Source organism: Gallus gallus, chromosome 2, assembly GCF_016699485.2.
Source record: "Gallus gallus isolate bGalGal1 chromosome 2, bGalGal1.mat.broiler.GRCg7b, whole genome shotgun sequence".
NCBI lineage: Eukaryota > Metazoa > Chordata > Aves > Galliformes > Phasianidae > Gallus > Gallus gallus.
The window spans coordinates 149,481,075-149,507,368 of record NC_052533.1 but is presented as its reverse complement, the minus strand read 5'-3'; the positions used below and the strand labels follow the sequence as shown (position 1 = coordinate 149,507,368).

The 26,294-nt window shown below is 66.7% G+C and overlaps 1 protein-coding gene across 19 annotated transcripts in view; it reads right to left on the bottom strand.

Annotated features, from left to right (window-relative positions):
- Positions 1–80: 80 nt before the first annotated feature.
- LOC121109775 (plectin-like) overlaps positions 81–26,294 on the bottom strand; it is a 160,878-nt gene continuing 134,664 nt past the window's right edge. For 18 of the 19 annotated variants that reach the window (XM_046935805.1, XM_040695628.2, XM_040695629.2 and 15 more), the window contains 7 exons: positions 24,207–24,373; positions 20,143–20,258; positions 17,129–17,229; positions 12,293–12,412; positions 6,953–7,048; positions 4,322–4,449; positions 387–1,071 (listed from right to left, as the gene is read on the bottom strand). In XM_046935805.1, coding sequence (XP_046791761.1) covers positions 402–1,071; positions 4,322–4,449; positions 6,953–7,048; positions 12,293–12,412; positions 17,129–17,229; positions 20,143–20,258; positions 24,207–24,373 — 1,398 coding nt within the window. In that variant the 3' untranslated portion in view covers positions 387–401. Of the gene's footprint in view, positions 1,072–4,321; positions 4,450–6,952; positions 7,049–12,292; positions 12,413–17,128; positions 17,230–20,142; positions 20,259–24,206; positions 24,374–26,294 lie in introns of all 19 variants that reach the window. The other variant, XM_040695625.2, reaches the window with a different exon arrangement.

The window sequence follows — 26,294 nt, the reverse complement described above, 5'->3', positions numbered from 1 at the left end:
CCACGCAGTGCTGCACCATGCATTGCGCCATGCAGCATTGCATCATGCATTGCACCACACAGTACTGCACCCCACAATGCACCACGCAGTGCTGCACCATGCATTGCGCCATGCATTGATGCACCATGTGGTGCTCCATGCAGCACTGCACCATGTGCTGCACTGTGTAGCCTCGCATCATGCAATTGCTGCCCCATGCATTGCTGCACCATGCACTGCACCGTGCGGCATTACATCATGCATTGCACCACGCAATGCTGCACCCCACAATGCACCACGCAGTGCTGCACCTTGCATTGCACCACCCACTGATGCACCATGTGGTGCTCCATGCGGCATTGCACCATGCATTGCACCACGCATTGATGCACCATGTGGTGCTCCATGCAGCACTGCACCATTCATTGCACCACACGGTACTGCACCATGCATTGCACCACGCATTGATGCACCATGTGGTGCTTCATGCACTGTTGCAACCATGTGCTGCACCATGTACCCTCGCACCATGCAATTGCTGCCCCATGCATTGCTGCCCCATGCACTGCACCGTGCGGCATTACATCATGCATTGCACCATGCAATGCTGCACCCCACATTGCACCACACAGTGCTGCACCATGCATTGCACCATGCATTGGTGCACCATGTGGTGCTCCATGCAGAGTTGCACCATGCATTGCAGCACGCAGTGTTGCACCATGCATTGCAGCACGCATTGATGCGCCATGTGGTGCTCCGTGCAGCATTGCACCATGCATTGCACCACGCAGTACTGCACCCCACATTGCACCACGCAGTGCTGCACCATGCATTGCACCATGCATTGATGCACCATGTGCTGTGTAGCCTCGCACCATGCAATTGCTGCCCCATGCAATTGCTGCCCCGTGCATTGCTGCACCACGCACTGCACCGTGCAGCATTACATCACACACTGCACCACGCACTGCTGCACCTCTGCAGCCCCCACTCACCGCCTGCAGCAGTGCATCAGCCTGGTTGAGCTGCTCCTCGCACAGCCCCGCCTCCGTCTGCAGCTTTGTCACAATGCGCTGCAGCCGCTCCAACCTGCAGGGATGCAACCAAAGGCGGCGCTGCAATGCAATGCGCCTTCCTGGGCTGCACTGCACCGCCCCATCCCTGCACCGCATCACCCAACTCTATGCTGCAGTGCACAGCACCATCTCTGCACAGCACTGCGCCACCCCATGCATGCACTGCATCGCACCATCCCTGCACTGCCTGTCCCTGCATTGCATCACCCATCTCTGCACTGCACTGCTCCACACATGCACTGCACCACACCATCCCTGCACTGCACCGCACCATCTCTGCACTGCCTGTCCCTGCACTGCATCACCCATCTCTGCACTGCACTGCTCCACACATGCACTGCACCACACCATCCCTGCACTGCATTGCACCACCCCCTGCATGCACTACACTGCACCATCCCTGCACTGCATCACCCATCCCTGCACTGCACTGTCTCATGCATGCACTGCAGCACACCATCCCTTCACTGCACTGCACTGCACTATGCATGCACAGCCCCATCCTGCACTGCATTGCACCACACCATCCATGCACTGCCCACCCCTGCACTGCACTGGTCCATCCTACGCTGCACTGCCCATCCTGCACTGCACCGCTGCACTGCACTGCGCTGCCCCATTGTGCACTGCTCTGCCCCATCCTGCATTGCACCGCCAGCCCCTGCACTGCCCCGTCCTGCACTGCACCGCTGCATTGCACAGCACTGCACCGCTCACCCCTGCATTGCACCGCCTGCCCCTGCACTGCCCCATCCTGCACTGCACTGCTGCACTGCACAGCACTGCGCCGCTCACCCCTGCATTGCACCGCCTGCCCCTGCACTGCCCCATCCTGCACTGCACCGCTGCACTGCACAGCACTGCGCCGCTCACCCCTGCATTGCACCGCCTGCCCCTGCACTGCCCCATCCTGCACTGCACTGCTGCACTGCACAGCACTGCGCCGCTCACCCCTGCATTGCTCTGCCCATCCCTGCACTGCCTCATCTTGCACTGCACTGCTGCACTGAACAGCACTGCGCCGCTCACCCCTGCATTGCTCTGCCCTTTCCTGCACTGCATGGCACCACCCACCCCATGCAGTCCCCCCCATGCAACGCCCCCCCCCCATACACACAGTCACCCCCCCCAGCTCCCCCACATGCAATGGGGCCCCCATACAATCCCCTGCAGCCCCCCATGCAATGCCCCTCTCCCATGCAAAAGCCTCCCCCACCCCCCCACTGCAGTGGACCCCCTCCCATGCAACGGCAACCCCAACACCCCCCCTGCAGTGCCCCCCAGCTCCCCCCCCCCATGCAGTGGGTCCCCATCCATGCAATGGCGCCCCGTGTAATGCCCCCCCCCACCCCTCCCATGCAGCTCTCCCCCATGCAATGGACCCCCACCCCCCTATGCTGCTCCCCCCCACCTGCCACATTCCTATTGCAGCAGAGCCACATGCAGCCTCCCCCATGCAACGATGCAACGGACCCCCCACCCCCCCACACAGTGCCCCCCCCCATCTCACTCCTGCAGCAGCAGCGCCGCATGCAGCTCCCCCCCATGCAATGGACCCCCACCCCCCCCACAGCGCTCCCCACCCCCCCTGCCGCATTCCTATTGCAGCAGCACCGCATGCAGCCCACCCCGTGCAATGCCCCCCCCACCCCTCCCATGCAGCTCACCCCCATGCAATGGACCCCCACCCCCCTATGCTGCTCCCCCCCACCTGCTGCATTCCTATTGCAGCAGAGCCACATGCAGCCTCCCCCATGCAACGGACCCCCACCCCCCCCGCGCAGCGCCCCCCCCCCCCCCACACACACACCTGTCGCATTCCTGCCTCAGCAGCTTCTCGCGCTGCAGCAGCGCCGCATGCAGCTCCCCCCCATGCAACGGACCCCTCCACGCAGCACCCCCCCCCACACCTGCTGCATTGCTATTGCAGCAGCACCACATGCAGCCCCCCCAATGCAACGGACCCCTCAACCCCCACACAGTGCCCCCCGCATCGTATTCCTGCAGCAGCAGCGCCGCATGCAGCTCCCCCCCATGCAACGGACCCCCCACCCCCCGCGCAGCGCCCCCCCCCCCCACACACACCTGTCGCATTCCTGCCTCAGCAGCTTCTCGCGCTGCAGCAGCGCCGCATGCAGCTCCCCCCCATGCAACGGACCCCCCCCACACAGCACCCCCCCCACACCTGCTGCATTCCTATTGCAGCAGAGCCACATGCAGCCTCCCCCATGCAACGGACCCCCCACCCCCCCACACAGTGCCCCCCATTGCATTCCTGCAGCAGCAGCACCGCATGCAGCTCCCCCCCATGCAACGGACCCCCACCCTCCGCGCAGCGCCCCCCCCCCACACACCTGTCGCATTCCTGCCTCAGCAGCTTCTCGCGCTGCAGCAGCGCTGCATGCAGCTCCCCCCATGCAATGGACCCCCATCACCCCCCACGCAGCGCCCCCCCCTCCCCCCCCCACCTGTCGCATTCCTGCCTCAGCAGCTTCTCGCGCTGCAGCAGCGCTGCATGCAGCTCCTCCCCATGCAACGGACCCCCCCACGCAGCACCCCCCACACACCTGCTGCATTGCTATTGCAGCAACACCACATGCATCCCGGCCCGTGCAATACCCCCCCACACCCCTCCCATGCCGCTCCCCTGCATGCAACGGACCCCCACCCCCCGCGCAGCGCCCCCCCCACACACACACACCTGTCGCATTCCTGCCTCAGCAGCTTCTCACGCTGCAGCAGCGCCGCATGCAGCTCCCCCCCATGCAACAGACCCCCCCACGCAGCACCCCCCCCACACCTGCTGCATTGCTATTGCAGCAGCACCACCTGCAGCCCCCCCAATGCAACGGACCCCCCACCCCCCCCACACAGTGCCCCCCCCATCGCATTCTTGCAGCAGCAGCGCCGCATGCAGCTCCCCCCCATGCAACGGACCCCCACCCCCCGCGCAGCGCCCCCCTCCCCCACACACACACCTGTCGCATTCCTGCCTCAGCAGCTTCTCGCGCTGCAGCAGCGCCGCATGCAGCTCCCTCCCATGCAGCGCCCCCCCCCACCCGCCACATTCCTATTGCAGCAGCACCACATGCATCCCGCCCTGTGCAATGCCCCCCCCACCCCTCCCATGCAGCTCTCCCCCATGCAATGGACCCCCACCCCCCTATGCTGCTCCCCCCCACCTGCCGCATTCCTATTGCAGCAGAGCCACATGCAGCCTCCCCCATGCAACGGATCCCCCCCCGCGCAGCGCCCCCCCCCACCTGTCGCATTCCTGCCTCAGCAGCTTCTCGCGCTGCAGCAGCGCCGCATGCAGCTCCCCCCACTCCTTCTCCACGTCCAGGGGGTGGTACCCGGGGGGCACCTGCAGCCGCCCCGACTGCACCGCGCTCTGCAGACAGCACCGCTGCCATTGGAGGGGGGGGGGCAAGGAAAGGGGGACCCCCCAGTGCCCCCCATATCCCCCAGTGCCCCCCCATAATCCCCCCAGTGCCCCCCCGACCCCCAGTGCCCCCATGACCCCATAACCCAGAGTCCCCCCGACCCCCAGTGACTCTCATGACCCCATAACCCAGTGCCCCTGCAAACCCCCTGACCCCGAGCCCCCCCCGAACCCCAGAGCCCCCCATGACCCCCCAAACCAGTGCCCCCCCGACCCCCCGACCCCCAGACCCCCATGACCCCCAGTCCCCCCCCAAGACCCCATAATGCAGTGCCCCCCCAACCCCCCGACCCCCCGATCCCCCCCCGACCCCCAGAGCCCCCCATGACCCCCAGTCCCCCCCCCAAGACCCCCGGTGCCCCCCCCCTGCCCACCTCCAGTGCCCCCCATGACCCCATAACCCAGTGCCCCCTGACCCCCAGAGCCCCCACAACCCCCAGAGCCCCCCATGTCCCTCAGCGCCCCCCATGACCCCATAACCCAGTGCCCCCCCCAACCCCCCGACCCCCCGACACCCCCTGACCCCCAGAGCCCCCCCGACCCCCAGTCCCCCCCAACCCTCAGTGCCCCCCATGACCCCATAACCCAGTGCCCCCTGACCCCCAGAGCCCCCCACAACCCCCAGAGCCCCCCATGTCCCTCAGCGCCCCCCATGACCCCATAACCCAGTGCCCCCCCAACCCCCCGACCCCCCGACCCCCCTGACCCCCAGAGCCCCCCATATCCTCCAGTCCCCCCCCCCAAGACCCCATAACCCAGTGCCCCCCTGACCCCCCGACCCCCCCCGACCCCCAGAGCCCCCCATGACCCCATAACCCAGTGCCCCCTGACCCCCAGAGCCCCCCACAACCCCCAGAGCCCCCCATGTCCCTCAGCGCCCCCCATGACCCCATAACCCAGTGCCCCCCCAACCCCCCGACCCCCCGACCCCCCCTGACCCCCAGAGCCCCCCCGACCCCCAGAGCCCCCCACGACCCCCAGTCCCCCCCCTCCAAGACCCCCGGTGCCCCCCCCCCCCACCCACCTCCAGCGCCTGGAACTGAGCCCATAATGCAGTGCCCCCCCAACCCCCTGACCCCCCGATCCCCCCCCGACCCCCAGAGCCCCCCATGACCCCCAGGCCCCCCATGACCCCCAGGCCCCCCCCCCCAAGACCCCCGGTGCCCCCCTCCCGCCCACCTCCAGAGCCCCCCATGACCCCATAACCCAGTGCCCCCTGACCCCCAGAGCCCCCCACAACCCCCAGAGCCCCCCATGTCCCTCAGGCGCCCCCCATGACCCCATAACCCAGTGCCCCCCTGAGCCCCCGACCCCCCCCCGACCTCCAGAGCACCCCACGACCCCCAGTCCCCCCCGACCCTCAGTGCCCCCCATGACCCCATAACCCAGTGCCCCCTGACCCCCAGAGCCCCCCACAACCCCCAGAGCCCCCCATGTCCCTCAGCGCCCCCCATGACCCCATAACCCAGTGCCCCCCTGAGCCCCCGACCCCCCCCTGACCTCCAGAGCACCCCACGACCCCCAGTCCCCCCCGACCCTCAGTGCCCCCCATGACCCCATAACCCAGTGCCCCCTGACCCCCAGAGCCCCCCACAACCCCCAGAGCCCCCCATGTCCCTCAGCGCCCCCCATGACCCCATAACCCAGTGCCCCCCTGAGCCCCCGACCCCCCCCTGACCTCCAGAGCACCCCACGACCCCCAGTCCCCCCCCGACCCTCAGTGCCCCCCATGACCCCATAACCCAGTGCCCCCTGACCCCCAGAGCCCCCCACAACCCCCAGAGCCCCCCATGTCCCTCAGCGCCCCCCATGACCCCATAACCCAGTGCCCCCCTGAGCCCCCGACCCCCCCCCGACCTCCAGAGCACCCCACGACCCCCAGTCCCCCCCGACCCTCAGTGCCCCCCATGACCCCATAACCCAGTGCCCCCTGACCCCCAGAGCCCCCCACAACCCCCAGAGCCCCCATGTCCCTCAGCGCCCCCCATGACCCCATAACCCAGTGCCCCCCCAACCCCCCGACCCCCCGACCCCCCCTGACCCCCAGAGCCCCCCCGACCCCCAGAGCCCCCCATGACCCCCAGTCCCCCCCCCCCAAGACCCCTGGTGCCCCCCCACCCACCCACCTCCAGCGCCTGGAACTGAGCCCATAATGCAGTGCCCCCCCAACCCCCCGACCCCCAGAGCTCCCCATGACCCCATAACCCAATGCCCCCCCGACCCCCAGTGCCCCCATGACCCCATGACCCAGTGCCCCCCCAACCCCCCGACCCCCAGCCCCCCCCCAAGACCCCCGGTGCCCCCCCCCCACCCCCACCTCCAGTGCCCCCTATGACCCCATAACCCAGTGCCCTCCCAACCCCCCGACCCCCCGATCCCCCTCCGACCTCCAGAGCCCCCCATGACCCCCAGCCCCCCCCCAAAGACCCCCGGTGCCCCCCCCCCCACCCACCTCCAGCGCCTGGAACTGAGCCCTGGCCCTCTCCTTATCCGCCTCCTTGGCCGGCAGCTCCGTCTCCTTCAGCCGCAGGAACTGCCGCCACAGAACCTGGGGGGGCAACGGGGGGGGGGCACATGTGGGGCAGGAGGGGGGCGGAGGGGCAGATGGGGGGGGCAGGAGGGGCAGATGGGGGTTCAGAAGGGGCAGATGGAAGGCAAGGAGGGGCAGATGGGGGGCATGCGGGGGCACATTTGGGGCAGGGGGGAGATGGGTTCAGAAGGGGCAGATGGAAAGTGGGGGGGGGCAGATGGGGGGCAGAAGGAGGGGCGGGGGGGCAGAGAGGGGGCAGATAGGGGGCAGATGGGGGGCAGAAGGAGGGGCGGAGGGGCAGAGAGGGGGGCAGATGGGGGGCAGATGGGGGGCAGAAGGTGGGGCGAGGGGGCAGATGGGGGGCAGATGGGGGGCAGATGGGAGGGCAGAAGGTGGGGCGGGGGGGCAGATGGGGGGCAGATGGGGGGCAGATGGAGGGGCGGGGGGGCGGAGAGGGGGCAGATGGGGGGCAGATGGGGGGGCAGAAGGTGGGGCGGGGGGGCAGATGGGGGGCAGAAGGAGGGACGGGGGGGCAGATGGGGGTCAGATGGGGGGGCAGATGGGGGGCAGAAGGAGGGGTGGGGGGGCAGAGAGGGGGCAGATGGGGGGCAGAAGGAGGGGCGGGGGGCGGAGAGGGGGCAGATGGGGGGCAGATGGGGGGCAGAAGGGGGGGTGAGGGGGCAGAGAGGGGGCAGATGGGGGGCAGATGGGGGGCAGAAGGTGGGGCGGGGGGGCAGATGGGGGGCAGATGGGGGGCAGATGGGAGGGCAGAAGGTGGGGCGGGGGGGCAGATGGGGGGCAGATGGGGGGCAGATGGGGGGCAGATGGGGGGGGCAGAAGGTGGGGCGGGGGGGCAGATGGGGGGCAGAAGGAGGGACGGGGGGGCAGATGGGGGTCAGATGGGGGGCAGATGGGGGGCAGAAGGAGGGGCGGGGGGGCAGAGAGGGGGCAGATGGGGGGCAGTTGAGCAGCACATCCCACATCCCCCCACCGGTGCCCCACAGCACCCCCCCATTGCTCCATTCTGCCCCACATCCCCCCATTGCCCCCCATTGCACCCCACCCCCCCATTGTCCCCATTGCCCCCCACCCCCCAATTGCCCCCCATTGCCCCCCATTGCCACCCACCCCCCCATTCCCCCATCGCCCCCCCATTACCCCCCAGTCCCCCATTGTCCCCCATTGCCCCCCACCCCCAATTGCCCCCCATTGCCCCCCACCCCCCCATTGTCCCCATTGCCCCCATTGCCCCCCACCCCCCCATTGTCCCCATTGGCCCCCATCCCCCCATTGCCCCCCACCCCCCCATTGTCCCCATTGTCCCCATTGCCCCCCACCCCCCCATTGTCCCCATTGGCCCCCATCCCCCCATCGCCCCCCATCCCTCCATTGTCCCCATTACCCCCACTGCACCCCACATCCCCCCACCCCCCCCCACCCCCAATCGCCCTCCATTGCCCCCCACCCCCAATTGCCCCCCATTGTCCCCCATCCCTCCATTGTCCCCCATAGCCCCCCACCCCCCATTGCCCCCACATCCCCGCATTGCCCCCCACCCCCCCATTGTCCCCACTGCCCCCCCCCCCATCGCCCCCCATCCCTCCATTGTCCCCATTACCCCCACTGCCCCCCACATCCCCCCACCCCCCCATTGCCCTCCATCGCCCCCCCCCACTGCCCCCCACATCCCCCACCCCCCCACTGTCTCCATTGCCCTCCACCCCCCCATCGCCCCCCCATTACCCCCCAGTCCCCCCATTGTCCCCCATTGCCCCCCACCCCCCAATTGCCCCCCATCGCCCCCCGTCTCTCCATTGCCCCCACCCCCCCACTGTCCCCATTGGCCCCATTGCCCCCCATACCCCCATACCCCCATTGCCCCCCCATCCCACCATTGTCCCCATTGCCCCCCACCCCCCAATTGCCCCCCATTGCCCCCCCACCCCCCCCATCACCCCGTGCCCCCCATTGCCCCCCACCCCCAATTGCCCCCCATTGCCACCCACCCCCCCATCACCCCGTGCCCCCCATTGCCCCCCACCCCCCCATTGTCCCCATTGCCCCCCACCCCCCAATTGCCCCCCATCGCCCCCCGTCTCTCCATTGCCCCCCATCCCCCCATTGTCCCCATTGCCCCCCACATCCTCCAACTGCCCCCCATTGCCCCCCATCCCCCCATTGTCCCGACTGCCCCCCATCCCCCATCACCCCCCACTGCCCCCCATCACCCCCCATCCCCCCATCGCCCCCCATCGCCCCCCACCCCCCCATTTCCCCCCATTGCCCCCCATCCCCCATTGTCCCCATTGCCCCCCACTGCCCCCCCCATTGCCCCCCCATTGCTCCATTCTGCCCCACATCCCCCCATTGCCCCCCATTGCCCCCAACCCCAATTGCCCCCCATTGCCCCCCACCCCCCCGTGCCCTCCATTGCCCCCCATCCCCCCATTGTCCCCATTGCCCCCCACCCCCCCCATCACCCCGTGCCCCCCATTGCCCCCACCCCCTCATTGTCCCCATTGCCCCCCACCCCCCAATTGCCCCCCATTGCCCCCCCCATTGCCCCCCCATTGCTCCATTGTCCCCATTGCCCCCCACCCCCCAATTGCCCCCCATCCCCCCATTGTCCCCATTGCCCCCCACCCCCCAATTGCCCCCCATCGCCCCCCGGCTCTCCATTGCCCCCCATCCCCCCATTGTCCCCATTGCCCCCACATCCTCCAACTGCCCCCCATTGCCCCCCATCCCCCCATTGTCCCGACTGCCCCCCATCCCCCATCACCCCCCACTGCCCCCCATCACCCCCCATCCCCCCATCGCCCCCCATTGCCCCCCACCCCCCCATTTCCCCCCATTGCCCCCCATCCCCCCATTGTCCCCATTGCCCCCCACTGCCCCCCCATTGCCCCCCATTGCTCCATTCTGCCCCACATCCCCCCATTGCCCCCCATTGCACCCCATCCCCCCATTGTCCCCATTGCCCCCCACCCCCCAATTGCCCCCCATTGCCCCCCCATCCCCCCCACCCCCCATCACCCTCCATTGCCCCCATCCCCGCATTGCCCCCCACCCCCCCATTGTCCCCATTGTCCCCATTGCCCCCCACCCCCCCATTGTCCCCATTGGCCTCCATCCCCCCATCGCCCCCCATCCCTCCATTGTCCCCATTACCCCCACTGCCCCCCACATCCCCCCACCCCCCCATTGCCCCCCATCGCCCCCCACCCCCCATCGCCCCCCATCCTCCCCTTTTCCCCCATCTTCCCGCCATCCCCCCATTGCCCCCCATCGCCCCCCATCCCCCCATTGTCCACATTGCCCCCCCATGCCTCCATTGTCCCCCATTGCCCCCCATCCCTCCATCGCCCCCCATCCCCCCATCGGCCCCCATTGCCCCCCACCCCCACATCCCCCACTGCCCCCCATCCCTCCATTGCCCCCCATTGCCCCCCACCCTCCATTGCACCCCATAGTCCCCCTTCCCCCCATCCCCCCACTGCCCCCCACATCCCCCCCATCCCTCCATTTCCCCCCATCGCCCCCCACCCCCCCACTGACCCCCACATCCCCCCCGTCCCCCAATTGCCCCCCATTGCCCCCCACCCCCCCATTCCCCCACATCCCCCCATTGCCCCTCATCCCCCCCACCCCCCATCACCCTCCATTGCCCCCCATCCCCCCATTGCCCCCCACCCCCCCATTGGCCCCATTGGCCCCCATCCTCCCATTACCCCACTGCCCCCCACATCCCCCCACCCCCCCATCGCCCCCCCCTCTGCCCCCCACATCCCCCCACCCCTCCACTGTCTCCATTGCCCTCCACCCCCCCATCGCCCCCCATTACCCCCCAGTCCCCCCATTGTCCCCATCGCCCCCTACCCCCCCATTGTCCCCATTGCCCCCATTGCCCCCACCCCCCCATAAAGCCCAACCCCCCATCACCCCCCATCCCTCCATTGCCCCCACATCCCCCCATTGCCCCCCATCCCCCCATTGCCCCCCATCGCCCCCCATCCCTCCATTGCCCACCATCGCCCCCACCCCCCATCGCCCCCCCCATTACCCCCCATTGCCCCCCACCCCCCCACAGTCTCCATTGCCCTCCACCCCCCCATTGTGCCCCATTACCCCCCGTCCCCCCATCCCCCCATTGCCCCCCATCCCCCCACTGCCCCCCACCCCCCCATTGACCCCATTGTCCCCATTGCCCCCCATCCCCCCATCGCCCCCCATCCCTCCATTGTCCCCATTACCCCCACTGCCCCCCACATCCCCCCACCCCCCCCCACCCCCAATCGCCCTCCATTGCCCCCCACCCCCAATTGCCCCCCATTGTCCCCCATCCTTCCATTGTCCCCCATAGCCCCCCACCCCCCATTGCCCCATCCCCCCATCGCCCCCCATCCCTCCATTGTCCCCATTGGCCCCCATCCCTCCATTGCCCCCCATCACCCCCCATCCCTCCATTGCCCCCACATCCCCCCATTGCCCCCCATCCCCCCATTGCCCCCCATCGCCCCCCATCCCTCCATTGCCCCCCATCGCCCCCACCCCCCATCTCCCCACTGCCCCCCACATCCCCCCCACATCCCCCACCCCCCCACTGTCTCCATTGCCCTCCACCCCCCCGTTGCGCCCCATTACCCCCCGTCCCCCCATCCCCCCATTGCCCCCCATCCCCCCACTGCCCCCCACCCCCCCATTGACCCCATTGTCCCCATTGCCCCCCATCCCCCCATCGCCCCCCATCCCTCCATTGTCCCCATTACCCCCACTGCCCCCCACATCCCCCCACCCCCCCCACCCCCAATCGCCCCCCATTGCCCCCCACCCCCCCATTGTCCCCATTGGCCTCCATCCCCCCATCGCCCCCATCCCTCCATTGCCCCCACATCCCCCCATCACCCCCCATCCCTCCATTGCCCCCACATCCCCCCATTGCCCCCACATCCCCCCATTGCCCCCCATCCCCCCATTGCCCCCCATCGCCCCCCATCCCTCCATTGCCCCCCATCACCCCCCATCCCTCCATTGCCCCCACATCCCCCCATTGCCCCCCATCCCCCCATTGCCCCCCATCGCCCCCCATCCCTCCATTGCCCCCCATCGCCCCCACCCCCCATCTCCCCACTGCCCCCCACATCCCCCCCACATCCCCCACCCCCCCACTGTCTCCATCGCCCCCCACTCCCCCATCGCCCCCCACCCCCCCACAGCCCCCCACATCCCCCCCCCCCCCCCCATAGCCCCCCCACTTCTCACCTCCACCTCTTCGTGGCTTCCGGGGATGCGGTGTTCGCGGAACAGCGCCGTGTGGTGCCGCATCCATTGCAGCAGCAGCGTCACCGCGCTGTAGTACTGCTGCCAGCGCAGCTGCAGCTCCTGCAACGCGCGCAGCGCACACGGGGGGGGCTCAGCAATGGGGAGCAACCACGGGGGGCAGCAGTGGGGTGCAAACGTGGGGTGCAGCAATGGGGTGCAGCAATGGGGAGCAACCACGGAGGGCAGCAGTGGGGTGCAAACGTGGGGTGCAGCAATGGGGTGCAGCAATGGGGTGCAGCAATGGGGTGCAATAAAGGAATGCAACCATGGGATGCAATAAAGGAATGCAACCACGGGGTGCAGCCATGGGGTGCAGCTATGGGGTGCGGCAATGGGATGCGGCAATGGGGTGCAGCAATGGGGTGCAGCAATGGGGTGCAGCAATGGGGTGCGACAATGGGATGCGGCAATGCAGCGCAACAATGGGGTGCAAACATGGGATGCGACCACGGGATGCAGCCATGGGATGCGGCCACAAGATGCAGCAATGGGGTGCAGCAATGGGGTGCAGCCATGGGGTGCAGCAATGGGGTGTAGCAATGGGATGCGGCCACGGGATGCAGCCACGGAATGCAATAATGCAGCAATGGGATGCAGCAATGGGATGCAGCAATGGGATGCGGCCACGGGATGCAATAATGCAGCAATGGGATGCAGCAATGGGGTGCAAACGTGGGGTGCGGCAATGGGATGCGGCCATGGGATGCAGCAATGGGGTGCGGCAATGGGGTGCAGCAATGGGGTGCAGAAATGGGATATAGCAATGGGATGCAGCAATGGGGTGCAACGATGGGATGCAGCAATGGGGTGCGGCCACGGGATGCAGCAATGGGGTGCAGCAATGGGGGTGTAATAAAGGAACGCAATCATGGGATGCAGCAATGGGATGCAGCCATGGGGTGCAGCAATGGGGTGCAGCAATGGGATGCAGCAATGGGGTGCAGTAATGGGGTGCAGCAATGGGGTGCAACGATGGGATGCAGCAATGGGGTGCGGCCATGGGGTGCAGCAATGGGGTGCAGCAATGGGATGCAGCAATGGGGTGCGGCAATGGGGTGCAGCAATGGGATGCAGCCATGGGATGCAACCATGGGATGCAATAAAGGAATGCAGCCATGGGATGCAATAAAGGAATGCAACCATGGGATGCAGCCAACAGATGCAACCATGGGATGCAATAAAGGGATGCAACCACGGGATGCAATCGTGGGATGCAACCATGGGATGCAAGAAAGGGATGCAACCTCGGGATGCAGCAATGGGGTGCAGCAATGCGGTGCGGCCATGGGATGCAGCAATGGGGTGCGGCAATGGGATGCGGCCACAGGATGCAGCCATGGAATGCAATAATGCAGCAATGGGGTGCAGCAATGGGGTGCAGCAATGGGATGCGGCCACGGGATGCAATAATGCAGCAATGGGATGCAGCAATGGGGTGCAGCAATGGGGTGCAGCAATGGGGTGCAGCAATGGGATGCGGCAATGGGGTGCAGCAATGGGGTGCAATAAAGGAATGCAACCATGGGATGCAGCCAACAGATGCAACCATGGGATGCAATAAAGGGATGCAACCACGGGATGCAATCGTGGGATGCAACCATGGGATGCAATAAAGGGATGCAACCACGGGGTGCAGCCGTGGGGTGCAGCAATGGGGGTGCGGCCATGGGATGCAACCATGGGATGCAGCAAAGGGATGCAGCAATGGGGTGCAACAACGGGATGCTGCAATGGGGTGCAACCATGGGGTGCAGCAAAGGAATGCAACCACGGGATGCAGCAAAGGAATGCAACCACGGGATGCAGCAATGGGGTGCAACAACGGGATGCAGCAATGGGGTGCAACAACGTGATGCAGCAATGGGATGCCCCGCCCCCCCCCGCCCCCCGCGCTATGGGGCGGAGCTCATCTCTATGGGTCTGCCCCCCGCCCCCCCCCCCCGCTATGGGGCGGAGCTCAGTTCTATGGGTCCGCCCCCCGCGCCCCCCCCCCCCCCCCCCCGCTATGGGGCGGAGCTCAGCTCTATGGGTCTTCCCCCCCTGCTATGGGTCTTCCCCCCCTGCTATGGGTCTGCCACCCCCCTGCCCCACTGTGGGGCTGAGCTCAGCTCAAAGTGTCTGCCCCCCACGCTATGGGTCTGACCCCGCCTGCTATGGGGCTGAGCTCAGATCTACGCGTCTGCCCCCCCCGCTATGGGGCTGAATGCGGCTCTATGGGGCTGAGCTCATCTCTATGGGTCTGCCCCCTCCCCGCTATGGGGCTGAATGCAGCTCTATGGGGCTGAGCTCATCTCTATGGGTCTGCCCCCTCCCCGCTATGGGGCTGAATGCGGCTCTATGGGGCTGAGCTCAGTTCTATAGGTCTGCCCCCCCTGCTATGGGGTGGAGCTCAGCTCTATGGATCTGAGCTCATCTCTATGGCTCTGCCCCCCCCGCTATGGGGCGGAGCTCAGTTCTATGGCTCTGCTCCCCCCGCTATGGGTCTGCCCCCCCTGCTATGGGGCTGAATGCAGCTCTATGGGTCTGAGCTCATCTCTATGGGTCTGCCCCCTCCCCGCTATGGGGCTGAATGCGGCTCTATGGGGCTGAGCTCTTCTCTATGGGTCTGCCCCCCCGCTATGGGGCTGAGCTCATCTCTATGTGTCTGCCCCCCCCGCTATGGGTCTGCCCCCACCGCTATGGGGCTGAGCTCAGCTCTATGGGTCTGCCCCCCCTGCTATGGGTCTGCCACCCCCCTGCCCCGCTGTGGGGCTGAGCTCAGCTCAAAGTGTCTGCCTCCCACGCTATGGGTCTGACCCCGCCTGCTATGGGGCTGAGCTCAGATCTACGCGTCTGCCCCCCCTGCTATGGGTCTGCCCCCCCCGCTATGGGGCTGAATGCGGCTCTATGGGGCTGAGCTCATCTCTATGGGTCTGCCCCCTCCCCGCTATGGGGCTGAATGCGGCTCTATGGGGCTGAGCTCAGTTCTATAGGTCTGCCCCCCCTGCTATGGGGCGGAGCTCAGCTCTATGGGTCCGCCCCCGCTATGGGTCTGCCCCCCCTGCTATGGGGCTGAATGCAGCTCTATGGGCTGAGCTCATCTCTATGGGTCTGCCCCCTCCCCGCTATGGGGCTGAATGCGGCTCTATGGGGCTGAGCTCAGTTCTATAGGTCTGCCCCCTCCCCGCTATGGGGCTGAATGCGGCTCTATGGGGCTGAGCTCAGTTCTATAGGTCTGCCCCCTCCCCGCTATGGGGCTGAATGCGGCTCTATGGGGCTGAGCTCAGTTCTATAGGTCTGCCCCCTCCCCGCTATGGGGCTGAATGCGGCTCTATGGGGCTGAGCTCAGTTCTATAGGTCTGCCCCCTCCCCGCTATGGGGCTGAATGCGGCTCTATGGGGCTGAGCTCATCTCTATGGGTCTGCCCCCTCCCCGCTATGGGGCTGAATGCGGCTCTATGGGGCTGAGCTCAGTTCTATAGGTCTGCCCCCTCCCCGCTATGGGGCTGAATGCGGCTCTATGGGGCTGAGCTCAGTTCTATAGGTCTGCCCCCCCTGCTATGGGGCGGAGCTCAGCTCTATGGGGCTGAGCTCATCTCTATGGGTCTGCCCCCCCTGCTATGGGGCTGAATGCGTCTCTATGGGGCTGAGCTCTTCTCTATGGGTCTGACCCCCCCCCCCCATCGGTCTGAGCTCAGTTCTATGGGTCTGACCCCTCCCCGCTATGGGGCTGCCCCCCCCACCCCGCTATGGGGCGGAGCTCATCTCTATGGGTCTGCCACCCCCCCCCACCCCGCTATGGGGCGGAGCTCAGTTCTATGGGTCCCCCCCCCGCCCCCCCCCCCTCCCCGCTACGGGGCGGAGCTCATCTCTATGGGTCCGCCCCCCGCCCCCCCCCCCCCCCCCGCTATGGGGCGGAGCTCATCTCTATGGGTCCGCCCCCCGCCCCCCCCCCCCTCCCCCCGCTATGGGGCGCAGCTCATCTCTATGGGTCTGCCCCCCCCACTATGGGGCTGAGCTTATCTCTATGGGTCATCCCCCTCCTCTATGGGGCGGAGCTCATCTCTATGGCTCTGCCCCCCCCACCCCCTCCCCTTCCCCCGCTATGGGGCGCAGCTCATCTCTATGGGTCTGCCCCCCCCGCTATGGGTCTGCCCCCACCGCTATGGGGCTGAGCTCAGCTCTATGGGTCTGCCCCCCCTGCTATGGGTCTGCCACCCCCCTGCCCCACTGTGGGGCTGAGCTCAGCTCAAAGTGTCTGCCCCCCACGCTATGGGTCTGACCCTGCCTGCTATGGGGCTGAATGCAGCTCTATGGGGCTGAGCTCACCTCTATGGGTCCGCCCCCCGCCCCCCCCCTCCCCCCGCTATGGGGCGGAGCTCATCTCTATGGGTCTGCCACCCCCCTCCACCCCGCTATGGGGCGGAGCTCATCTCTATGGGTCCGACCCCGCCCCCCCCCCCGCTATGGGGCGGAACTCAGTTCTATGGGTCCGCCCCCCGCCCCCCCCCTCCCCCCGCTATGGGGCGGAGCTCATCTCTATGGGTCTGCCACCCCCCTCCACCCCGCTATGGGGCGGAGCTCATCTCTATGGGTCCGACCCCGCCCCCCCCCCCGCTATGGGGCGGAACTCAGTTCTATGGGTCCGCCCCCCGCCCCCCTCCTCCCCCCGCTATGGGGCGGAGCTCATCTCTATGGGTCTGCCACCCCCCCCACCCCGCTATGGGGCGGAGCTCAGTTCTATGGGTCCTCCCCCCGCCCCCCCCCCGCCCCCTTTCCGTGGGTCCGCCCCACTCACGTCGGTCGCGCTGTCGGTGTGGTCGCGCCGCGGCAGAGCGTCGTACAGCGACGAGACGTACGTAATGATGGACTTCTCGTCCGGCTGCGCCACCGCCACGTCTGCAAACAGCGCCCCCTCAGCGCCGCCCCACGGCTGCCCCACAGCGGACCCATAACTGCCCCACGGCTGCCCCATAGCGGACCCATAACTGCCCCACGGCTGACCCACAGCGGACCCATAACTGCCCCAAAGCTGACCCATAACTGCCCCACGGCTGACCCCAAAGCTGACCCATGGCTGACCCATAACTTCCCCACAACTGCCCCACAGCTGACCCATAGCGGACCCATAACTGCCCCACAGCTGACCCACAGCGGACCCATAACTGCCCCACGGCTGACCCACAGCGGACCCATAACTGCCCCAAAGCTAACCCATAACTGCCCCACGGCTGACCCCAAAGCTGATCCATAACTGCCCCATGGCTGCCCCACAGCTGACCCATAGCGGACCCATAACTTCCCCACAACTGCCCCACAGCGGACCCATAACTGCCCCACGGCTGCCCCACAGCTGACCCATAGCGGACCCATAACTGCCCCACAGCTGACCCATAGCAGACCCACAACTGCCCCACAGCTGCCCCATAGAGGACCCATAACTGCCCCACGGCTGCCCCACAACTGACCCACAACTGCCCCAGGGCTGCCCCACAGCTGACCCATAGCAGACCCACAACTGCCCCACGGCTGCCCCATAGAGGACCCATAACTGCCCCACGGCTGCCCCTGCCCCACAACTGACCCACAACTGCCCCAGGGCTGCCCCACAGCTGCCCCATAGCGGACCCACAACTGCCCCACGGCTGCCCCATAGAGGACCCATAACTGCCCCATGGCTGCCCCATAACTGCCCCACGGCTGCCCCATAGAGGACCCATAACTGCCCCACAGATGCCCCACAGCTGACCCATAGCGGACCCACTGCTGCCCCATAACTGCCCGACAGCTGCCCCACGGCTGACCCATAACTGCCCAACTACTGCCCCACAACTCACCCACAGTGGACCCACGGCTGACCCCACAGCTGCCCCACGGCTGACCCATAACTGCCCCACGGCTGACCCCAAAGCTGACCCATAGCGGACCCATAACTGCCCCACAGCTGCCCCACAGCGGATCCATAACTGCCCCATGGCTGCCCCACAGCTGACCCCATAGTGGACCCACGGCTGCCCCACGGCTGCCCCACAGCTGACCCATAGCGGACCCATAACTGCCCCAAAGCTGACCCGTAAGTGACCCACAACTGCCCCACAGCTGATCCATAACTGCCCCACGGCTGCCCCATAGCGGACCCATAACTGCCCCACGGCTGCCCCATAACTGCCCCACGGCTGCCCCATAGAGGACCCATAACTGCCCCACAGATGCCCCACAGCTGACCCCATAGTGGACCCACGGCTGACCGACGGCTGACCCCACAGCTGCCCCACTGCTGACCCACAGCTGCCCCACGGCTGACCCATAACTGCCCCACGGCTGACCCCAAAGCTGACCCATAGCGGACCCATAACTGCCCCACAGCTGCCCCACAGCGGATCCATAACTGCCCCATGGCTGCCCCACAACTGCCCCACAGCTGACCCATGGCTGACCCATAACTGCCCCAAAGCTGCCACAGCTGACCCACGGCGCACCCATGGCTGCCCCACTGCTGACCCACGATGACCCTCAACTGCCCCACAGCTGATCCATAACTGCCCCACAACTGACACAGACGGCTGCCCCACAACTGCCCCACTGCTGCCCCATAGCGGACCCATAACTGCCCCAAAGCTGACCCATAACTGCCCCACGGCTGCCCCACAGCTGCCCCAAAGCTGACCCATAACTGCCCCACGGCTGCCCCACAGCTGCCCCATAGCGAACCCATAACTGCCCCACAGCTGCCCCACAGCTGACCCATAGCGGACCCATAACTGCTCCACAACTGCCCCAAAGCTGACCCATAACTGCCCCACGGCTGCCCCACAGCTGATCCATAGCAGACCCATAACTGCCCCACGGCTGCCCCACTGCTGCCCCACAGCTGCCCCACAACTACCCCACAGCTGCCCCACATGCACTCCCTTCTTGCCCCACATCCACCCTCCTGCCCCCCCAACTACCCTCAGGGTCCAGCAGCCTGGTGACCCCCAGCTCTGCCCCACAGCTCTGCCCCACAGCTGCCCCACACGTACCCTCAGGGTCCAGCAGCCTGGTGACCCCCAGCTCTGCCCCACAGCTGCCCCACACGTACCCTCGGGGTCCAGCAGCCTGGTGACCCCCAGCTCTGCCCCACAGCTGCCCCACACGTACCCTCGGGGTCCAGCAGCCTGGTGACCCCCAGCTCTGCCCCACACCTGCCCCACATGCACCCAGCACCCCGGTGACCCCCAGCTCTGCCCCACACCTGTCCCACACGTACCCTCGGGGTCCAGCAGCCTGGTGACCCCCAGCTCTGCCCCGCCGCTGCCCCACAGCTGCCCCACACGTACCCTCGGGGTCCAGCAGCCCGGTGACCCCCAGCTCTGCCCCACACCTGTCCCACACGTACCCTCGGGGTCCAGCAGCCTGGTGACCCCCAGCTCTGCCCCGCCGCTGCCCCACAGCTGCCCCACACGTACCCTCGGGGTCCAGCAGCCCGGTGACCCCCAGCTCTGCCCCACAGCTGCCCCACACGTACCCTCGGGGTCCAGCAGCCTGGTGACCCCCAGCTCTGCCCCACAGCTGCCCCACACCTGCCCCACACGTACCCTCGGGGTCCAGCAGCCTGGTGACCCCCAGCTCTGCCCCACAGCTGCCCCACACGTACCCTCGGGGTCCAGCAGCCCGGTGACCCCCAGCTCTGCCCCACAGCTGCCCCACACGTACCCTCGGGGTCCAGCAGCCCGGTGACCCCCAGCTCTGCCCCACAGCTGCCCCACACGTACCCTCGGGGTCCAGCAGCCTGGTGACCCCCAGCTCTGCCCACAGCTGCCCCACACGTACCCTCGGGGTCCAGCAGCCTGGTGACCCCCAGCTCGCTCTCGGCCACGCTGAATGCCTGCTCCAGGTTCTGCAGGCTGCTCTGCTGCTGCACCCGCCCCATATCCACCAGGTGCGGCCTGCGGGGGGGGGCACGAGGGGGGGGGACATGGGGGGGACAATGGGGGGGGGACAAAGGGGGGGACAGGGGGGGCGACAATGGGGGGGGGTGGGGGGGAGATGGAGGGGAGAAAGGGGGACATGGGGGGGACATGGGGGGCATATGGATGGGGATGGGGGGGACATGGGGGGGGCAGAGGGGATGGGGGGGACATGGGGGGGATATGGGGGGACGGGGGGGGACGGGGGGGGGACGGGGGGGGGAACACGGGGGGGGACAATGGGGGGGAGATGGAGGGGAGAAAGGGGGACATGGGGGGGACATGGGGGGGACAATGGGGGGGCCAGGGGGAACATGGTTGGGGATTGAGGGGACATGGGGGGGATATAGGGGGGACATGGGGGGGGAAATTGGGGGGACGGGGGGGGACATGGGGGGGACATGGGGGGCACGGGGGCACATGGGGGGCATACAGGGGGGGGATATGGGGGAGACATGGGGGGCACATAGGGGGCACGGGGGGGATGGGGGGATATGGGGGGCACATAGGGGGCACGGGGGGGATATGGGGGAGACATGGGGGGCACATGGGGGGCACATGGAGGGCAGAGGGGCACATGGGGGGCACATAGGGGGCACATAGGGGGAATGGGGGGGATATGGGGGAGACATGGGGGGCACATAGGGGGCAACGGGGGCACATGGGGGGCACATAGGGGGCACGGGGGGGGGGGATATGGGGGGGCACATAGGGGGCACGGGGGGAATATGGGGGGCACAGAGCTCAGTAAGCAACCAGGATCTATGGGGCACAGCTCCAACCCACATATGTGGGGCACAGCCGTCATCTATGGGGCACAGCCCCACGGTGTGACCCCACAGCCCCACAGCACCGCCTCAGTGTGGCCCCATAGCACAGCCCCATAGCGCAGCCCCATAGAGCAGCCTCATAGAGCAGCCTCATAATGTGGCCCCATAGCGCAGCCCCATAGCACAGCCTCATAGCACAGCCCCATAGCTCTGCCCCATGGAGCTGCCCCATAGCGCAGCCCCATAGTGCAGCCCCATAGCACAGCCCCATAGAGCAGCCTCATAGCTCTGCCCCATAGCGCGGCCCCATAGCGCAGCCCCATAGCACAGCCCCATAGAGCAGCCTCATAATGTGGCCCCATAGCGCAGCCCCATAGCAGCCCCATAGCGCAGCCCCATAGCACAGCCTTATAATGTGGCCCCATAGCGTGACCCCATAGCACAGCACCATAGCACAGCCCCATAGCGCAGCCCCATAGCGCGGCTCCATAGCACAGCCCCATAGCGCAGCCCCATAGCACAGCCCCATAGAGCAGCCTCATAGCTCTGCCCCATAGCGCGGCCCCATAGCGCAGCCCCATAGCACAGCCCCATAGAGCAGCCTCATAATGTGGCCCCATAGCGCAGCCGCATAGCAGCCCCATAGCGCAGCCCCATAGCACAGCCTTATAATGTGGCCCCATAGCGTGACCCCATAGCACAGCACCATAGCACAGCCCCACAGCGCAGCCCCATAGCACAGCCCCACAGAGCAGCCTCATAGTGTGCCCCCATAGCGCAGCCCCATAGCACAGCCCCATAGAGCAGCCTCATAGCTCTGCCCCATAGCGCGGCCCCATAGCACAGCCCCATAGCGCAGCCCCATAGCGCAGCCCCATAGAGCAGCCTCATAGCTCTGCCCCATAGCGCGGCCCCATAGCGCAGCCCCATAGCACAGCCCCATAGAGCAGCCTCATAATGTGGCCCCATAGCGCAGCCCCATAGCAGCCCCATAGCGCAGCCCCATAGCACAGCCCCATAGAGCAGCCTCATAGCTCTGCCCCATAGCGCAGCCCCATAGCACAGCCCCATAGTGCAGCCCCATAGAGCAGCCTCATAATGTGGCCCCATAGCGCAGCCCCATAGAGCAGCCTCATAATGTGGCCCCATAGCGTGACCCCATAGCACAGCCCCATAGCACAGCCCCATAGCGCAGCCCCATAGCACAGCCCCACAGAGCAGCCTCATAGTGTGGCCCCATAGCGCAGCCCCACAGCACAGCCCCATAGCGCGGCCCCATAGTGCAGCCCCACAGCACAGCCCCAGAGAGCAGCCTCATAGTGTGGCCCCACAGCGCAGCCCCACAGCACAGCCCCACAGCACAGCCCCACAGTACACAGCCCCATAGCACAGCCCCATAGGGCAACCCCATAGCACAACACAGCCCCATAGTGTGGCCCCATAGCACAGCCCCATAGAGCAGCCCCCCATCGACCCCCACTCCCCCACCCCCCCACCCCCCCATCTCCCCCCATCTCCCCCCACTGCCCCACATCTCCCCCCACTCCCCCACCCCCCATCCCCCCCCAACTCCCCATCCCCCCATCCCCCCCCATTGCCACCCATTCCCCCCCACCCCCCATCCCCCCATTGCCCCCCATTGCCCCCCATCCCCCACTGCCCCCCACCTCCCCCCATCCTCCCATCTCCCCATGGCCTCCGTTGCCCCCATCCCCCCATTGCCCCCCACTCCCCCCATTACCTCCATCTCCCCATTGCCCCCCATCTCCCCCCATCCACCCCCACGCCCCCCACTGCCCCCCATCGCCCCCCATTTCCCCCATTGCCCCCCATCCCCCCATTGCCCCCCATCCCCCCCCACCTCCCACCCCCCCAATCCCCCCATCTCCCCATCCCCCCACTGCCCCCCATTGCCCCCCATTGCCCCCCAGCTCCCCCCACCCCCACCCCCCCATCCCCTCCCACCCCCCATCCCCCCACCTTCCCCCGCAGCCCCCCACTGTCCCCCATCGCCCCCCATTTCACCCCATTGCCCCCCATCCCCCCAACGCCCCCAACCCCCCACTGCCCCCCACTGCCCCCCACCGCCCCCCTTTGCCCCCCATCCCCCCACTCCCCCATCCCCCCATTGCCCCCACCCCCCCCATTGCCCCCCATCCCCCACCTTCCCCCATTGCCCCCCATCCCCCCCCCATCTCCCCATCCCCCCACTGCCCCCCACCTCCCCCCATTGCCCCCCACCCCCCCACTGCCCCCCACTGCCCCCCACCGCCCCCCATTTCCCCCCATCCCCCCACCTCCCCATCCCCCCACCTCCCCCCATCTCCCCCCATCTCCCCATCCCCCCACCTCATTGTCCCCCATCTCCCTTCGCCCCCCATCCCACCATTGCCCCCCATCTCCCCCCATCCCCCCACTGCCCCCCATCCACCCACCCCCCCACTGCCCCCCATCCACCCATCCCCCCATTGCCCCCCATCCCCCCATTGCCCCCCACCCCCCATTGCCCCCCATCCCCCCACTGCCCCCCACCCCGCCATTGACCCCCATTGCCCCCCACCCCCCCACTGCCCCCCACCTCCCCCCATTGCCCCCATCCCCCCACTGCCCCCCATTGCCCCCCATCCACTCACCTTCCCCCACTGCCCCCCATCGCCCCCCATTTCCCCCCATCCCCCCATTGCCCCCCATCCCCCCATTTCCCCCCATTGCCCCCCACCCCCCATTGCCCCCCACTGCCCCCCATTGCCCCCCATTGCCCCCCACCCCCCCCACCCCCCACCCCTCCCATTGCCCCCCATCCCCCCATTTCCCCCCATTGCCCCCCACCCCCCATTGCCCCCCATTGCCCCCCACCCCCCATTGCCCCCCACTGCCCCCCATTGCCCCCCATTGCCCCCCACCCCCCCCACCCCCCACCCCCCCTATCCCCCCATCTCCCCATCTCCCCACTCCCCCCATCTCCCCATTGCCCCCCATTGCCCCCCACCTCCACCCACCTCCCCCCATCTCCCCATCCCCCCACATTTCCCCATCCCCCCGACTCATCGTCCCCCATCTCCCTCCACCCCCCAGCCCCCCCATTGCCCCCCATCCCCCCATTGCCCCCCACTGCCCCCCACTGCCCCCCACTGCCCCCCAAGTGCGTGCTCCGTACCGATGGCTGTGGATGATGGCGTTGAAGAGGCGGCCGTCCCTCCAACTGCTGCTGAAGTTCTCGCAGCGCAGCCCCGGGTACGGCTGCACCGCCCGCTGCGCCCACAGCAGCAGCTTCTCCTTCGCAGTCATGTCCTCCGACTGCCCCGACACCTGGATGTCCGAGATCTGAAATGCAACCATGCGTTACTGCGCTGCAAGGCACTGCACTGTGCTGCCCTGACAGCTGGGTGTCCGAGATCTGAAATGCAACCATGCATTACTGCAACACTGCGCTGCAAGGCACTGCCCTGACACCTGGATGTCCGAGATCTGAAATGCAACCATGCATCACTGCGCTGCAAGGCACTGCACTGTGCTGCCCTGACAGCTGGATGTCCGAGATCTGAAATGCAACCATGCGTTACTGCATCACTGCACTGCATCACATGTCCTCCGACTGCCCCGACACCTGGATGTCCGAGATCTGAAATGCAACCATGCATTACTGCGCTGCAAGGCACTGAACTGCGCTGCCCTGACACCTGGATGTCCGAGATCTGAAATGCAACCCTGCATTACTGCGCTGCAAGGCACTGCACTGTGCTGCCCTGACAGCTGGGTGTCCGAGATCTGAAATGCAACCCTGCATTACTGCAATGCAATGCACGGCACTGTGCTGCCCTGACAGCTGGATGTCCGAGATCTGAAATGCAACCATGCGTTACTGCAATGCAATGCACAGCATCACATGTCCTCCGACTGCCCCGACACCTGGATGTCCGAGATCTGAAATGCAACCATGCGTTACTGCAATGCAATGCACCACATCACATGTCCTCCGACTGCCCCGACACCTGGATGTCCGAGATCTGAAATGCAACCCTGCATTACTGTGCTGCATCGCTGCACTGCGCTGCCCTGACACCTGGATGTCCGAGATCTGAAATGCAACCATGCGTTACTGTGCTGCAATGCACTGCACAGTGCATCACATGTCCTCCGACTGCCCCGACACCTGGATGTCCGAGATCTGAAATGCAACCATGCGTTACTGCATCACTGCACTGCATCACATGTCCTCCAACTGCCCCGACACCTGGATGTCCAAGATCTGAAATGCAACCATGCATCACTGCGCTGCAACGCACTGCATCATCATACAGCGCTACTCTGACAGCTGGCTGTTCCAGATCTGAAGTGCAACCCTGCATTACTGCAATGCAATGCACTGCATCACCGCACAGCGCTGCCCTGACACCTGGATGTCCGAGATCTGAAATGCAACCATGCATTACTGCAACGCAACGCACTGCATCACCACACTGAGCTACTCTGACAGCTGGGTGTCCGAGATCTGAAATGCAAGCCTGCATTACTGCACTGCAATGCACTGCATCACATGTCCTCCGACTGCCCCGACACCTGGATGTCTGAGATCTGAAATGCAACCATGCATTACTGCATCACTGCACTGCATCACATGTCCTCCGACTGCCCCGACACCTGGATGTCAGAGATCTGAAATGCAACCATGCATTACTGCGCTGCATCGCCGCACTGCGCTGCTCCGACACCTGGATGTCCGAGATCTGAAATGCAACCATGCGTTACTGCATCACTGCACTGCATCACATGTCCTCCGACTGCCCCGACACCTGGATGTCCGAGATCTGAAATGCAACCATGCATTACTGCAATGCTATGCAATGCCCTGCATCACCACACTGAGCTACTCTGACAGCTGGATGTCCGAGATCTGAAATGCAACCATGCATTACTGCGCTGCAAGGCACTGCACTGCGCTGCCCTGACAGCTGGATGTCCGAGATCTGAAATGCAACCCTGCATTACTGCGCTGCAATGCACTGCCCTGCATCACCACACCAAGCTACTCTGACAGCTGGGTGTTCCAGATCTGAAATGCAACCGTGCATTACTGCATCACTGCACTGTGCATCACATGTCCTCCGACTGCCCCGACACCTGGATGTCCGAGATCTGAAATGCAACCATGCATTACTGCAATGCAATGCACTGCACAGTGCATCACATGTCCTCCGACTGCCCCGACACCTGGATGTCCGAGATCTAAAATGCAACCCTGCGT